Below are 13,627 nucleotides of genomic sequence, written 5' to 3'. Positions count from 1 at the left end.
TGCTGGCAGCCGGCTCGGCCTGTCTCGAGATGTCGACGGACAGTGAGAGGACGACTTCACCGAGATCGCATTCTCCTGCGTTGCCATCACGAACATTGGCGGCCCGGTCAAGATCATCCCGGACGAGCGTGTTATCTTTGATGTTGACCAGCAGCCCCACTCGATCACGCTCAGCGGCGGATCAGTATGCTTTGGCAGCTTCACGATCAAAAGCAAGACCGATCCGTCAAGAAACGAGCCTGGAGTGCAAGGCCTCAATCAGCAAGGATTAGAATGGACGAGCAGCATCATGAGCACCACCGCCATCACCAACGGAGAGATCCTAAGCGTCGCCGGTCGACTAACCGAGGGGTCCGCATGCCCCGGCGAGGATATGTACTCCGAAGCAACCGGCACAGCGATTTACCGAATCGGAAGCGTCCCGCCGTACGCGCCGCCGCCGCTAGCGCCGCCTGCGCCGCCCGCGCCGCCTGCTCGAACGCCACTACCGCCACTCGCGTTGCCTCCGACGTCATCGCCGCCACCGCCGTCGTTGGACAACAGATTTCAATCCTTGCCGCTGCCGCCGCCGTCGCCGCCGCAGCGGCCGCCCTTGGACATCACTATTGACTTCTTGTCGCCGCCGCCGCCGCCGCCGCCGCCGCCGCCGCCCTTGGAGATCAGTATTGAATTCTTGTCGCCGCCACCGCCGCCGCCGCCGCCCTTGGAGATCAGTGTTGTTGACTTCTCGATGCCGCCGCCTCCACCCGCTACTGTGAGGACCGAAGTGGTCAAGGACCCTCATCTGTCATTTGCGCACGGTGGCCGGGCCGATTTCCGAGGCAAACACAGCCAGCTCTACACCTTCTTCTCGGCCCCAAACGTCGCTGTGAACCTCAAGTGCGAGAACAGCACCTTCACCATGCTCCGCCGCCGCAACGGGCGCGTCGTTGCCACTCTCGAAGTGGACGGATCCTTCATTACCGAGGCGCACCTGACGGCGCGCGTCGGCGCCTGCCCCGATCTGGCGCAGCGGGGGTCGAGCAGATGCGTCGGGGCGGGCAAGAAGAAGTGGGCGAACCTCTCGTTCTGGGCGGCCGAACTCCGGGAGAACAACTGGGGGTGGCGTGTGATCAACGGCACATGCGGCGGCAGCGCCTTTGCGATCGGCAAGGGTGGCGAGAAGAGGTGCGAGGAGCTGCGCGTACGAATGGCGATGTCGCAGGCCACCTTTGAGACTGCGGACTGGTCTGTTTCCGTGCGGGGCATGCCAACGATGGCCACCAAGGGGCCAGAGCACCGTCTCGATGTCAGCTTCAGTGCGCGAAGAGATTTCGCTGCGCGCGCGCTACCGCACGGCATCTTTGGCCAGTCCTTCTCGTCGCCACTACCTCGCTTCGGGAAGGCGCGCTGGCACTTCTATCCCGCTGCTTCTTTCTTGCACTCGTGTGCCTCTCCTCTCTAGTACTCTAGGACTCATGCGCCGTTGCATGATGTTGGGACAGGTGGACGTTTATCCTTGGTCGGGCTCCTTTCAGACGAGCGCTATGGCCGAGGGCGCGCTCGACGGCGATGCGGCGATGTACGAGGTGGGCTCTCGCTTCGAAACCCGCTTCCCCTTCTCTCGCTTCGACGCGGCACCCCTCGCCGTGCCGGCCGCGGCCTTGCTCGGGACAGGCGATCTGGCGGCCAGTGCCATTGGAATGCGTCCCTAGCCCGATCGCCGATGCGCATCCTCTCTCTGAACAAACGACGTACCGTATAATACTGCAAGAGAGGTGAACGTGAAGCAGAGCCAGACACCACGATCCACGAGACTGACTGCGGCCCTCACCAACCCCCCCGCATATATTGCATAACACAATCGCGCTAATAAACACAATCACAAAAACGGGGACCACACATAATACCTCGTAGATGGCGCGGAAGACCCGACCCCGGACTCCCCGGGTCCCTCACGCCCACCCTGCTCCCCATGCGTCGAGCTCACGCGCCGCTAAGCAGCGAAGCCGACGGAGCAGTACTCACATCAAACCGCCGCCCGTTCAGACGGCCAGCTCCGCGTCTGGGTCCATCTCTAGCCACGCCGCCTCGTCCCACGCCCTGGCGCGCTGCTTGTCGCCGCTCGCCGTCAGCGGCGAGGGCGCTTGCGGCGGAGACGGGGGCGGAGCACGGATCGCTCGCCACGACGCGGAGGCGATCACTCCCTTCCTCTCGGCCGCCAGCCGCCAGCGTGCGCGCGCCCTCAGTCGGACACCCGGGGAGTGCGCCTTCGGGAAGGGCAGGGCAGGGAAGTCTCCACTCGCACTTTGTGTGTGCGTGTGCGTGTGCGTGTGCGTGTGCGCGCGTGTGTGTGCGTGTGCGTGTGTGAGTGCGAGAGCGTGTGGGCGCGCGCCTCGAGTGCGCGGGCGAGCTCGAGCCGAAGCCTCTCCAGCTCCGCCGACAGCACCTATGAGCCCACTCCTTCCAGCGCGTGCCTCGCTGATCTCGTCAGCCTCTGTCGGCTCTCCCGACAGCGCACCGCCGCCGCCGTCTCCAGCTTGGCCGCCATCTCCGCCGCCGCCGCCGCCGCCTCGCCACTCGCGGCCGCTTGATCCGCCGCCACGCGACGCGCCGCCGCGACGAGCTCGGCCGCCGCCGCCGTCGCCGCCCGTCCCTCCCCCTCCCCCTCCCCCCTCCCCTCTGCCGCATCGGCTCCTCGAGTTGCCGACTGCTGCGCAGGGGAGGGTAGAGAGATGGAGAGGGAGAGAGGCTCCTGATCCTGCCGGCCCTATTACTTGAAGAACGAGTCAGTTAACGAGTTGACGCAGCGAGGGGCTCCTCCTGCGTTTTGCGCCTCCTCGTCCGCCGGTTCTCCCCGCCCCGCCTCTCCTCCTCGCCGCCCCTGCCCGACCGGCGGCGCTGACACAAGCTCGCAGCGGAGGTCTCCACGACCGTCCTCCGCGCCGCCTCCGCCCGACGCGCCGCCTCCAACCTCCACCACATCGCCTCCGCCCCCCGCCACCCCTCCGCCCTCCACGCCAATCACCCGCAGGGCACAAGACGAGGGCAGGCCGCGCTGGAGGAGTAGCCAGGCAGCGGCTGCAGCGGCAACGAGCGCGAGGGCGGGGAGAAGGAGCGGCGTGGGCGGCGGCGCGGCGCGGTAGACCGAGGCGCCGCCGCTGCACGAGCTCTGCGGAGAGAGCCCCGGCACGCACGCGTCGAAGGCAAACGGCTCCCCGCCCTCCGCTGTGCTCCTCTGTGCGGCGGCGCCTGCGGCGGCGGCGGCGGCGAGGAGGACGACGAGGGAGGCGACGTTGGTGGGCAGTGGCGCCATTCCGAGCCGGAGCGCCGATTTGGCCAGCCGGATCACACGCGGTGCAACCGCAATCGCGCCGCCTGCAGAGCCAGAGGAGGCTGCAGCTAGTCCCGCAGCACCGCCAGCCGCCGCACCAAGAGCCTTGCTCGACATTCTGGCGGCTCGCCGAAGCGGACTGCCGCCGAGCGCGAGTTTGACAGCCCTTGCGGCCGGGGCACGAAGCTTGGCGATCAGGATCGGAGGCAGAGCACGCGCCACCAACAGGCCGATTGCGAGGTGGGGAGGTGCCGCAAAATGCGAGTATGAAGCAGCGGATGAAGCTGCGGATGAAGCGGCGAGAGGAGGCGCAGATTTGCCGACAGCCGCCGCGCGCGTTAGGAAGGTTTGCCAAGCCAAAGACTCCCACGACTGTAAGCCAGCCAGCATGTGAGCAAGCGGCACCTCACTCTCGCTGTGTCTGTTTGCCGATGCGCTTTCATTCGCCATCTCGCTCTGAGAATAAAAGGTTTGTGATCTGTGATCTGTAAGGGTCCGCCCGCAGGCGCATTTTGTATACCGAGGCGGTGCCCGGTGCCGAACCTGTCGGACCTTAAGACAGCATTGTAGATCCCTGGGCGAGGGTGGTGGAGGGGGCGGTCCGGCGGCGGAGCACCCACCTCCTCCCGGCGCGCCGGTAGGCAGGATGTCATCCCCCGTGATCCAGACTGCCCATGGGGTGACTGTCAGCGCTAAACCGTAACCCGCCGGGGGGCGGGCCGGATCCACGCGTTCCCAGACAGCCCCATTGGAGGTAGGCCGCTCGTCTAGCCAATCAGCCTTAAGCGAGCGGCCTGGCCGTTGGAATGGCCGAGAGTGTCGGCCGGCCGTTCGGTCTCTTCCCCGGGGGGGGCCTCAATGACCTAGTTGCCCGGCCGAGGAGGGGAGGACGACTGTCTCTGACGGCGAACCTCAGTTACGAGCCGCCCTCCCCTCGAGACGCGAGGCCAGCGCACTTGGGGCCGAGCCCCAGCGTGCACCGCCCCACACGCCTCCATCGCCGGTTCCGCCGCCCCTGACACCGGCTGCGCTACCGCCGTCGCACCGGCCACTGCCCTCCCCGCCACCACCATCCCCGCCACCGCCGTCTCCGCCCCCACCAAGTCCCCCGCCCTTACCTCCACCTCCCCCTCCGCCATCACCAACTCCGTTGCCGTCCCCACCGCCCCCGCCCTATGCGCCATCACCCCCTCCGCCTCTTCCACCGCCGTTGCCGCCCCCCTCTCCTCCGCCCTACCTACCTCCCCCGCCCCCGGACCCCTCCCTGCCACCGCGGTCCCCCCTACCACCTCCACCGCCGCCGCCCTCCCCTTGGCCGCCTCCTCCATCACCATCCCCTCCTTCGCCGCCCTCTCCGCCTCCACCGAGCCTTCCGCCCTTACCTTCGCCTCCCCCCCCGCCACCGCCATCTCCGCCACCGCCCTCCCCGCCGCCGGCCCCCCCACCGTCATCCCCTCCGGCTTCCCCGTCGCCTCCGCCGCCCCCCCCTCCCCCGCCAAGCCCCCCCCCCTCCCCCCCACCTTCCTCTCCGCCGCCACCGTCTCCTCTACTGACGTCACCGCTACCGTCCCCTCAACCACCCCCTCCACCGCCACCCTCTCCTCCGCCGCCCTCTCCTCCGCCACCAGGCCCTCTCCCCTAGACCCGTGTTTACTTTACAGCCCTTGGTTGCCCTGCGAACGCGCACCCCCGGGGCTAGGGCTCTCTAGCCCGTAACCCGATACCGATCATCCGGCCCGCTGGATGCGCTTCTCAGCTCACCGGCCCTGGATGTGAGGTTACCGACTGCACTCCAAGTGCTCCAAGTGTAGATCTCGAAGTTGGCCGCGTTGGGTAGCGCCCGTACTCCAAGTGCCCTTCCCAGCGAACGCGCACCCCCAGGGCTAGGGCTCTCTTGCCCGCAACCCCGCCGATACCGATCATCCTGGGTGCGCTTCTTAGCTCCCCGGCCCTGGGTCTGAGGTTAATGACGCACTATAGTGCTCCTAGATAGAAGGAGGGGATGGGTACTGTGCTCGGGACCTCCCCTTAGCAAGGCGAGACGCCTCCTACCACTCGAGTCACGAGTGTAGCGGCCGGTCGGTCGCGAAACTTCTTCATTGCTTTGTACGTCGCGTGCGTGCGCTGCGCCCCCAAAGGCCCAAGTACGCACTTGATCTTCAGGACTTTCCGGAGCGTGTATGCACACACAGTGGGGGTGGGGTGGGGGGGGGATCGCGGGCAGCGCAGCTCGAAGTCAAAGCTCCCGTGTGGTAATTCCTAGGGGCGGCCCCGCATTTGGGGCGGCCCCCTATGCAGGCTCTCGCAGCCCAAAAGCGCCACCGTCACCCACCTTTCCTCTTGATTGACAGCCCCGTTGACAGCAGCAGCCGATCCACCGCCATGTCCGCGGCCATCAGCCCCGACGCCTCCAGCTCGGCGCCCGCCGCCGCCGCCGCCTCTGCGCATTGGCGCGCCCTCCTAAGCTCAGCCCTCTCCGACGGCGCGGCGCGTGGTGAGTGGGCGACAACCTCCTTGACAACGTCTCGCTGCCTCACGTCCTGCCGCCGTCGCAGCTCCGACACGTCGATGAACGGCTGCCTTGATCGAGGCAGAGGAGCCGCGGTCGCCGCCGGGCGCGGCGTCGCGTCAAACGCGGCGCCTCTCCAATACGCAGCTGCGATGCCGCGTGGCGCGCCTGGCCATGCGTCCGAGGTCGGCGCCGCCTCTATGTGCGGGGTTACTGCCGCGGCAGCGGCGGCGGCAGAGACCCGCTCAGAGTCGGTGAGTGAACGCCCAAAGCTGAGTGGAGCGGGGCGAGCGCGTCGGCCAGCGGTGCACGGCGTCCCTGTGTCGCACGCCACGTGGCGCGGCGAAGCCATATCTGCGGCGTGCGCTCGCCAGCTCGCCCTCTGCGCCTCCAGGACGCCCCTCAGGCGTGGGCCGTGCGAGCTGCTTGGAGTGCTCCCACGGGAGGAGCTTGGTGTGCTGCCGCTTCGCGAGCGGCGGCTGCAGCGGACTCTGGCGTCCAGCGCTTCGCGTGCGGAGCGATCCAGTCGCAGCTCCGCCAGCTGCTGGCGGGGCGACCTTGGCAGTGTCGCCGCCGACTCGGCCATCGTCGGCGTAATGTTCGTCGTGTAACCGTTTTTGCGCCGTGTTGGCACTTCGTTGGAGGTGCCCGCCGAGCCGAAGTTGCAACGGCGGAGGAGCGGCGGCGAGAGTTTGGGGGACCGCATGGACGCCCTCGTCGAGGCGATCGACAGGCTGGCAGTCGCCAGGCTCGCCCTGTCCAAGAGCCGATGGGAGGCGAGCCGATGGGAGAGGGTGCGACATGCGCTGCGCAGCCACACGGGCGATGGCGCTTGGGGAGTGGGGCGGGCGTTCAACTCCCTCAAGCAGACTTCTGCGAAGCTAATCTCCCTGGGTTTTCGCCCGATACAGCAGGCGGCGGTACCGCCGGCCACATGTGGTTCGCTTGCTCTGCTCCAGAGGCTCCAGAGGCTGCTTCCGGTTCATGGGGCAGCCCGGTTCATCCCACGCGGACTCCGCACCGCCTCACGCTGGCCGGCGTGGCAGCTGGTGCTAGTCCGCGCCGTGCGCACATCCGCCCTCACTGCTTTAGCGGGGCGGGGATCCGCGTCGGCCATCACGGCTGCGACTGGTTCCGCGCCGGCGCTCTTCGCACTTGCGTCCGCCCTGCCCACAGCGGCGCTCATCGCCAAAGAAGCCGTCGGACGAACTCGGAGATTCATTGAGCATGGGCAGCTCGATCAGGCAGAGGCGCTTAGCGGCATTGCAGACGAACACGACCTGAACACTCCGACCACTCTGCTCTGCTTAACTTGTGTCTTTCTTGTGGGCATGCGATTACTCCGACGGACGCCAGCAGGCCACCAGACAGGCAAAGCTGCTGCTCCAGAGCATGCGGATGGCTACCCTGACCATGCCACCTCCTCTTCGCCGCCGTCGTCGCATCCGCCGTTGACACCACCGACCGCCTCGACGGCGGGTATACCGGCACTCAGCCCGACACCGCCGCCGACACCGGCAAGGCCACCGGGAAGGCCGCTCTTACTGCCACCATCAAGGCTGCCGCAACCGCCGGCGAGGCCTTCACCACGGCCGCCGGCGAGGTCGCCACCGCTGCCATCGGCGCTGCCGCCACCGCTGCCGACGACGAGTCCGCCACCGCTGCCGCCGAAGAGCGTGCTGGACGATGTGCCACCAGTCGACTACGACTTTCTCGAGCGTTGGGTCAAGGCGGTGACCCTGGCGGAGGGGCAGTTGCAGGCGGAGCTTATGCTTCCCGGCACCTCAGCGGCCGATGCTCCCCCCTCACCCCAGGCACCGAAGCGGAGTCGGGCAGAGGTGGGTTCCTTGCCTGTGAAGCCAAAGCTCTTAGAGTCGGACGCCGCACCCTCGCGGCCAGCAGCGCGGCGCCAACCTCGCAGCACGACGGCGCAGCCGACGAGGCAGAGATCTCTGGCACAACTTTGGACGAATCATGGCGAGGAGCCCCGTTGGCGCAAGGCGCGGCCTCCGCGAAAGCGAGATGCCTGGATTTAAGTTTCGGTATTCGGCACGATTGTATTGTTAAGCAGGGAGTGGGGCAACGATAGAGTAATCGACACCCGAGCGTGACCGTCGGGGCGTGCGCGCGCCCGCGGCGCGGTGGCCGGGGTAAAATAAATAAATAAAACGGACACCTCTCTACTGTGAGATGGGTAAAAAGGAAGAGGCCCCCGCCCTTGCGATCTTTGTGCAGGGTTCTTTGTGGGTGTGGTCGGCGACTAGCCGGGGTCGTCCCCTCCCGATGGGCGCTAGCACTAGCCGTCTTCCACATGGTCCCTCGGGTCCCTGCTGCTCCTAATCTCTTCGTACATCCTCCTGCTGATCTCCGCAAAGTCCTGCTCCCTCCCTCGTCTCACCCTGCGCGTCTGCTCCGCCTCACCGTCTTCTGCCCTGCGTCGTCTGGCGACGGGTCCTCCATAGTCGGTCGAAGTCGCCGCCCTCCTCGTGCCTCTTCCCAACGTTCCCTCGGCGGCCGATGCCGTCTGCTCCAGCTCCCCAGTCCCCGGGTCTGCCCTGCTCTCGTCTGCACTAGCTTCTGCTTCGTCATCACTGGCGCCTCTCCTCTTCGTGGCCGGGGTGCGCCCCGGGCGCCCCCCAATATTGTGTAGAAGAGCACGTCAACTCGCTTATCGCAGACTTAAGTGAGAGGTGTATAGAGACGCGATTTGGTGTTACATTTATACGGTTAACGAATAAAATGCTAAATGGGCATTCCCGATCTCGCGAGAGAATATTCACCAATCCTTCTTTATGACGCACCTGCGTGCGCACCTGGCACCTCCCAGAGTCCGGGCGTCGCGAGCGCGTGGGCCTGCCTCACCCTCGCTACCGGCTGGGGACTGACTCGAGGGGACTGAGCAGCGCAGAAATGGAAGCGGCGGCCGCTGGGTGCGGACGGCGCGAGTCTGCATTTGACTGTTGAGTGCCAATCGACCCCGGCCCGGCCGCAAGCAGAGGTGGGCCCATATCGGCGGCTAGGCCCTTCCCTAGGCCCTTGCCTCCGCCTCGTCGCGACAGACCGCCAGCGGAAGGACGTACTCCAGCCACACGTCGGAGAGGGCGCGCGGCTGCCTACCCGCCCCACAACCAAGTGTGAAGAGACCTGCTGCCTACCCACCCCACATGCAGTTCACGGTGAGAGGTGAGGTGGACGGCTCCGCCATGCCGCGGCCGCCAAGCAAGGCAAATGTTGCGACGAGTGGGTCGCGTGGTCTGTACGGGGGCGACTCGCCTCGGCGCAACCTCCCTCGCCAGCAAGTAGCCGAGCGTGAGCAGCTCGACGGCGAGCCTAGGCGAAACTTCCGAGAAAGGTCGTGGAAAGTTCCAGCACACGGCCGCGCAACTTCGACGGTCGAACCGCTGCAGCCGCTCGGGCCACAAGCCGTGCGAGGCGGGGCTCCACGGCTCTGCGGCGGCGACCACCTAGTCACACGAGAGAATGACAACAAGCATGTGAGGCGGGGCCAAGCGCGATGTGTGCCGCTGTGTCGCGTGTAGATGCCGCGGAGTGTCAGTGTGTCGCGTGTGCGTGGGAAGCAGCGGAGTGGGAAATGGCACCAGCGCCGCCGCCGCGCTCGAGCTCTGCCGCGCCAAGGAGAGCGGCGTGGGCGCGTTCGCAACGCCCGCGGCCGCGGCGCGTGGCGAGGCGCCGGCGCGGAGGAGAAGCCTAACGGCAAACATGCTGCTCTCGCGCGACACCGAATCGGCGCCGCCCCTGTGCTCGGTCCGTTCCGCTGCCGCGTGCGGGCGAGGGAGAGGCTGTCGAGGTGGTGGAGCGGCGTGGTCCAGTGCCGGCTCTGTGCCAGCCAAGCGGCGAGCTCTCCGTGGCCCTGCCTGCGGGCCACCGACTCGGCGGTGTCGGAGAGGAGGAAGGAGCGGCTGGCGCCTAGTTGGGCGGTGGGGGTGGGGTCAGGGCGAGGCGAAGGGAGGAGAGGAGGAAGGAGCGGTTGGCGCCGTACGAGGAGAGCAGCCGCACGGTGGGCAGGTGGCCTGTCCACAACAGCTCGCCGTGAATGAGGCTTCCGCAGCAAGGGGGAGGGGGAGCACACTCCCGCGGGCGCCCTTGAAGCAGGCGCCCTGTAGCGGGGTGTGCCCCACCGCCGTCGCCGCCTCGACCGCTGCTCCTGCAGCGAGGGGGCACCTTCGGGCCTTCCTACCTCGTGCGCGGGAGAGCGGCGGTTGAGGAGAGGGGTACCTGCGGCGAGCAGCATCTCCGCGCACTCGACGTGCCCCGCCGTCGTGCCCCAGCAGGCATATCGCAGCGGCGCAAAGCCGCCCGCACGGCCGACGCACGGAGGAGCCTCTGACGCATCCGGGTCGGCGCCCGCCGCGAGCAAGAGCGCGAGACAGCGCGGCCGGCCTCGGAGGCAGCAGACCACGAGGCCCGGGCTGAGGCAGCACTCCTGTGCTAAAGCCCTGACGCCTATCTCCTCCGAGCCGTCAGCCTCTGCAGCGGCGAGGATCGCCTCGAGGCGCTCTGCGTCGCCCGCACGGCAGGCGGAGTAGACGTGCTCAGTGAGCGAAGCATCCGCCGCCTGCCTGGCGTCCGCCGGCAGAGGAGAGTAGCTCTCCTCCCGATCGGATAAGCACGATCGGCGGCGGCCAGACCCGATCGAACCACTCTGCGGCCCACGCCGGAGGAGGAGACGCGGAGGTTGAGGCGAGACGGCGTCCTGAGCGCCCACACAAGACTTGTCGACCACAAACGCCCCCCGCCGGGGGGCCGCCATGAAAGCTGTCGAAGGGTTGGGGGCGATACTAAATACAGCGGCAAACACAGCGGCAATGCGGGACACGTTTTTCTTTTCTAAGTTCTTTTTCCACGAAAAGGTGGATGTTGGCTACACCTTGAAGCTCGCTTCCTAGCTCGCACGCCACGCGTATTTATAAAATGAACTCACGCGTAGGGCCCTTTTGGCCGGGCTAAAAAAGAACCCTGTCTCGCATTAAACTAAAAGTACGACGACCGAGAGAAAAGTACGACGACCGAGAGAAGCCGCCTTCGCTCTGTTCACAACCAAGCTCACATCGTTCACAGTAAACACCGAGGTCAAGGCGCTACGGTCCCGGCCGTCGGCAGTCATACATGGCATCCGCCTCCAAGCGCGCCCGCACCGCCTGCGACGGAGAGGAGGAGGAGGAGGAGGAGGAGGAGGAGGAGGAGGAGGAGGAGGCGGCGGCGGCGGCGGCGGCGGCGTTCTGCGTCGCGGCGGGCTTTGAGACGCCCATCTTTGGCGCGCCCGTCGTCGGCCAGGTCTTCACGCTGCCCGATGACGGGCCCCTGGCATCGCTCGACGTGCACGGCGTCGCAAGCGATGGCGCAGGCGCCTGGTATCTCGCGACCGGTGGCTCGGTGCTTCACCTCTCGGCGGGTGGGGAAGAGCCGCTCGACCGGATGTACGAGCCGAGCCGCCACTCGCTCAGTGTGCGCAGCGTGGCAACCTGCCCGGAAGGCGGCAGGTTCGAAGGCATTGCTGTCAGCCCCGACGGCAGCACGCTCTTCGTGGCGGACTGCCGCGGGCAAGCGATCCGGAAGGTGGAGGCAGCCACGGGCGCGCTCACCACTCTCGCGGGCAGCGGCTCCAGCGGCAGCGCTAATGGCGTGGGCGTCGCAGCGCATTTCAACGGCCCGACATACCTCGCCCTCAGCCCGGACGGCGGCACGCTCTTCGTCGCAGACACCGGCAACGCCAGGATCCGGCGGGTGGACGTGGCGAGTGGCGCGGTGACGACGCTCGCGGGGGGCGTCGGCCATGGCAGCATTGACGGCGTGGGCGATGCGGCGCGGTTCCAGTACCCGTACGGTCTCGCCCTCAGCCCGGACGGCCGCGCGCTCTTCGTGGCGGATTGCGGCAGCGACAAGGTCCGGCGAGTGGAAGTGTTGAATGGCGCAGTGACCACGCTCGCGGGATGCGGAAGGAGGGGCGGGACTGATGGGGCAGGCAACACGGCGCGGTTCCACGCCCCAATCGGCATCGCCATGAGCCCCGACGGCAGCGCGCTGTTTGTGACCGACTTTAGCGGGCACAAGATCCGCCGCGTGGAGGTGGTCGGTCGCGCAGTGACCACTCTTGCTGGCAAGGGCTGGGGCAGCGCCGATGGCGTCAGCAAGTCGGCGCAGCTGTCCTTCCCCGGCGGCGTCGCCATGAGCGCAGACGGCAGCACGCTCCTGGTCCGATCGGGCGCCCCCAGCAGCGCGCTCCTCTGCTTGGTCTGCCTGGTGCCGCCGCCGCCGCCGGACGCGTTTGCCTTTGCGCCGATCGTGGTCCCGCCCTCCACCCTGCCCGCCGACCTGAAGAAGGCGCGGGGCGACGCCACCCTCCCGCAGGGGATGGTCACCTTCGTGGTTGGCCGAGGCCGGCAGCGCCTCGAGCACGTGAGCAAGAATGTGCTCTGCGTGCGGTCCGACTACTTTCGGACCATGTTTGGCGCCGGCATGAAGGAGCGCGACGCCGCCGAGGTCACGGTGCCCCATGCCGACCTCGCCACCTTCACCGCCCTCGTCGACTACCTCTTTGCCGACGAGCTCGACCTCGGCGAGGAGGAGGCCGGCAGAGTGCAGCGCGCGCTCGCCCTGCGGCAGCTGGCGCAGATGTACCAGGTGCCGCGCCTCGAGCTGCTCTGCGCGCAGGCGCTGCAGCAGAGCGTCGTGGCGGAGACCGCCGTGCCGCTGCTCGAGGCGGCGCACACGATGGGCGACGGGCGGCTCCTCGCGCAGTGCCGCCGCTACGTGGCGGACAACGCCACCGAGGTGCGGGCGAGCGGCGGCGTGGAGCAGCTGCGGAATCTGGGCGTGGCGAAGGGCTTGCTCGGCGACGCGCTCGACCAGGTGACGGAGCTGCAAGAGGCGCTGGACGCGCTCCGCGTCGACTAAAGAGTCTGCGTCGGGCGGGGGCACGCACGCGAACACGACGGCACGCAGCTGTTGGTAGATTTCTCAACACTCGCGCCAGCCTTTGAGATGGGATGTGGGAAGGGCTCCCGATTGCTTTCTCTTTCTCCACGCCGCTGTGCTACCTGCTAGGTAGAGTCGAGTGTGAGTGTGTAAGGCCGGGATGGTAGTCGGATTTTTTGCCGTCTCTTCCGTCGTCGCACTTGGAGCACGTACTGCAGGGTAACCCTCACCCAGGCGTGTGGAAAAGAATATCGAACGAATGTAAAAAAGAATTTCACGCTTTGGCCTCTTGTACATGGCCTCCCACCGCATCGGCGCCCGCGTCGCGGGCCTCTCCCCAGCGCAGCTGTGCGCCATCATCGAGGCGCAGGCGGGCGCGAGCGCCGCCGCGCTGCGCGTGGCGGAGGAGCACGCCGCTCGGCTCGTGGAGCAGCCCGAGTGGGTCCTCTCCGAGGTCCTCCTCTCGCCGGACCTCGCCCCGCACATCCTCGCCCAGCTGCCGACCACGGAGCACGCCGCCAAGGGGACGTGCCGCGCGTGGTGCCGCGGCTGGAAGGAGACGCTGAAGAAGCGCGAGAGGCCGCGCCTGGTCGTGATCGGCAGCGATGACATCGATGGCGAGTTTGTCAACTCGACTGAGCGGTACGACCCGTCCACAAATGAGTGGGAGGAGGAGGCGATGGCGCCGATGCTGACGGCACGAAAGTTTTTCGGCACGGCGGTGCTCGACGGCAAGCTCTACGCAGCGGGCGGCGAGAGTGAGGACGGCGCAACTTCCAACCTGGTGGAGCGGTACGACTTGGCTGCGAACGCGTGGGAGGCGGTGGCGCCGATGGTGACACCACGCGAGAACCACGACGTGGCGGTGC

At 67.4% G+C, this 13,627-nt stretch overlaps 4 protein-coding genes across 4 annotated transcripts; 2 read left to right on the top strand and 2 right to left on the bottom strand.

The window, feature by feature from the left end:
* Nucleotides 1-887: 887 nt before the first annotated feature.
* On the top strand, nucleotides 888-1,803 carry EMIHUDRAFT_438430 (hypothetical protein). Its single transcript, XM_005760287.1, has 2 exons — nucleotides 888-1,384; nucleotides 1,485-1,803. Exons 1-2 carry the CDS (start codon nucleotides 902-904, stop codon nucleotides 1,692-1,694), a joined length of 693 nt encoding a protein of 230 aa, XP_005760344.1. The 5' UTR covers nucleotides 888-901; the 3' UTR covers nucleotides 1,695-1,803.
* Nucleotides 1,804-1,825: 22 nt separating this feature from the next.
* On the bottom strand, nucleotides 1,826-3,742 carry EMIHUDRAFT_438428 (hypothetical protein). The gene is made up of 4 exons (XM_005760286.1): nucleotides 2,816-3,742; nucleotides 2,501-2,749; nucleotides 2,375-2,428; nucleotides 1,826-2,249 (listed from the first exon to the last, which is right to left on the bottom strand). Exons 1-4 carry the CDS (start codon nucleotides 3,701-3,703, stop codon nucleotides 2,025-2,027), a joined length of 1,416 nt encoding a protein of 471 aa, XP_005760343.1. The 5' UTR covers nucleotides 3,704-3,742; the 3' UTR covers nucleotides 1,826-2,024.
* Nucleotides 3,743-8,850: 5,108 nt separating this feature from the next.
* On the bottom strand, nucleotides 8,851-10,391 carry EMIHUDRAFT_217901 (hypothetical protein; the record flags this gene model as incomplete). Its single annotated transcript, XM_005760285.1, has 8 exons — nucleotides 8,851-8,973; nucleotides 9,107-9,152; nucleotides 9,222-9,286; nucleotides 9,422-9,443; nucleotides 9,563-9,749; nucleotides 9,913-9,987; nucleotides 10,059-10,266; nucleotides 10,356-10,391. The coding sequence occupies 8 exons, from the start codon at nucleotides 10,389-10,391 to the stop codon at nucleotides 8,851-8,853; spliced, it is 762 nt and encodes a 253-aa protein (XP_005760342.1).
* A 257-nt stretch (nucleotides 10,392-10,648) lies between these two features.
* EMIHUDRAFT_217900 (hypothetical protein) lies at nucleotides 10,649-12,737 on the top strand (the record flags this gene model as incomplete). The annotated part of the gene is made up of 2 exons (XM_005760284.1): nucleotides 10,649-10,693; nucleotides 11,118-12,737. 2 exons carry the CDS (start codon nucleotides 10,649-10,651, stop codon nucleotides 12,735-12,737), a joined length of 1,665 nt encoding a protein of 554 aa, XP_005760341.1.
* Nucleotides 12,738-13,627: the final 890 nt, after the last annotated feature.

This window comes from Emiliania huxleyi, assembly GCF_000372725.1.
Source record: "Emiliania huxleyi CCMP1516 unplaced genomic scaffold EMIHUscaffold_76, whole genome shotgun sequence".
NCBI classification, from domain to species: domain Eukaryota; phylum Haptophyta; order Isochrysidales; family Noelaerhabdaceae; genus Emiliania; species Emiliania huxleyi.
Note: the sequence above shows the minus strand (reverse complement) of the source record. Positions and strands in the feature narration are given on the sequence as shown.

Bases quoted from the DNA above. Each gene is read 5' to 3' on its own strand.
- EMIHUDRAFT_438430 (XM_005760287.1), top strand. From the start codon at position 902: ATGCTCCGCCGCCGCAACGGGCGCGTCGTTGCCACTCTCGAAGTGGAC. The intron at 1,385-1,484 runs GCGCGCTGGCAC...ATGTTGGGACAG, and splicing joins CACTACCTCGCTTCGGGAAG to GTGGACGTTTATCCTTGGTC.
- EMIHUDRAFT_438428 (XM_005760286.1), bottom strand. From the start codon at position 3,703: ATGCTGGCTGGCTTACAGTCGTGGGAGTCTTTGGCTTGGCAAACCTTC. The intron at 2,429-2,500 runs GTGCGCTGTCGG...GTGGGCTCATAG, and splicing joins AGCTGGAGACGGCGGCGGCG to GTGCTGTCGGCGGAGCTGGA. The intron at 2,250-2,374 runs GCGCGCGCCCAC...CCCTTCCCGAAG, and splicing joins AGCTCGCCCGCGCACTCGAG to GCGCACTCCCCGGGTGTCCG.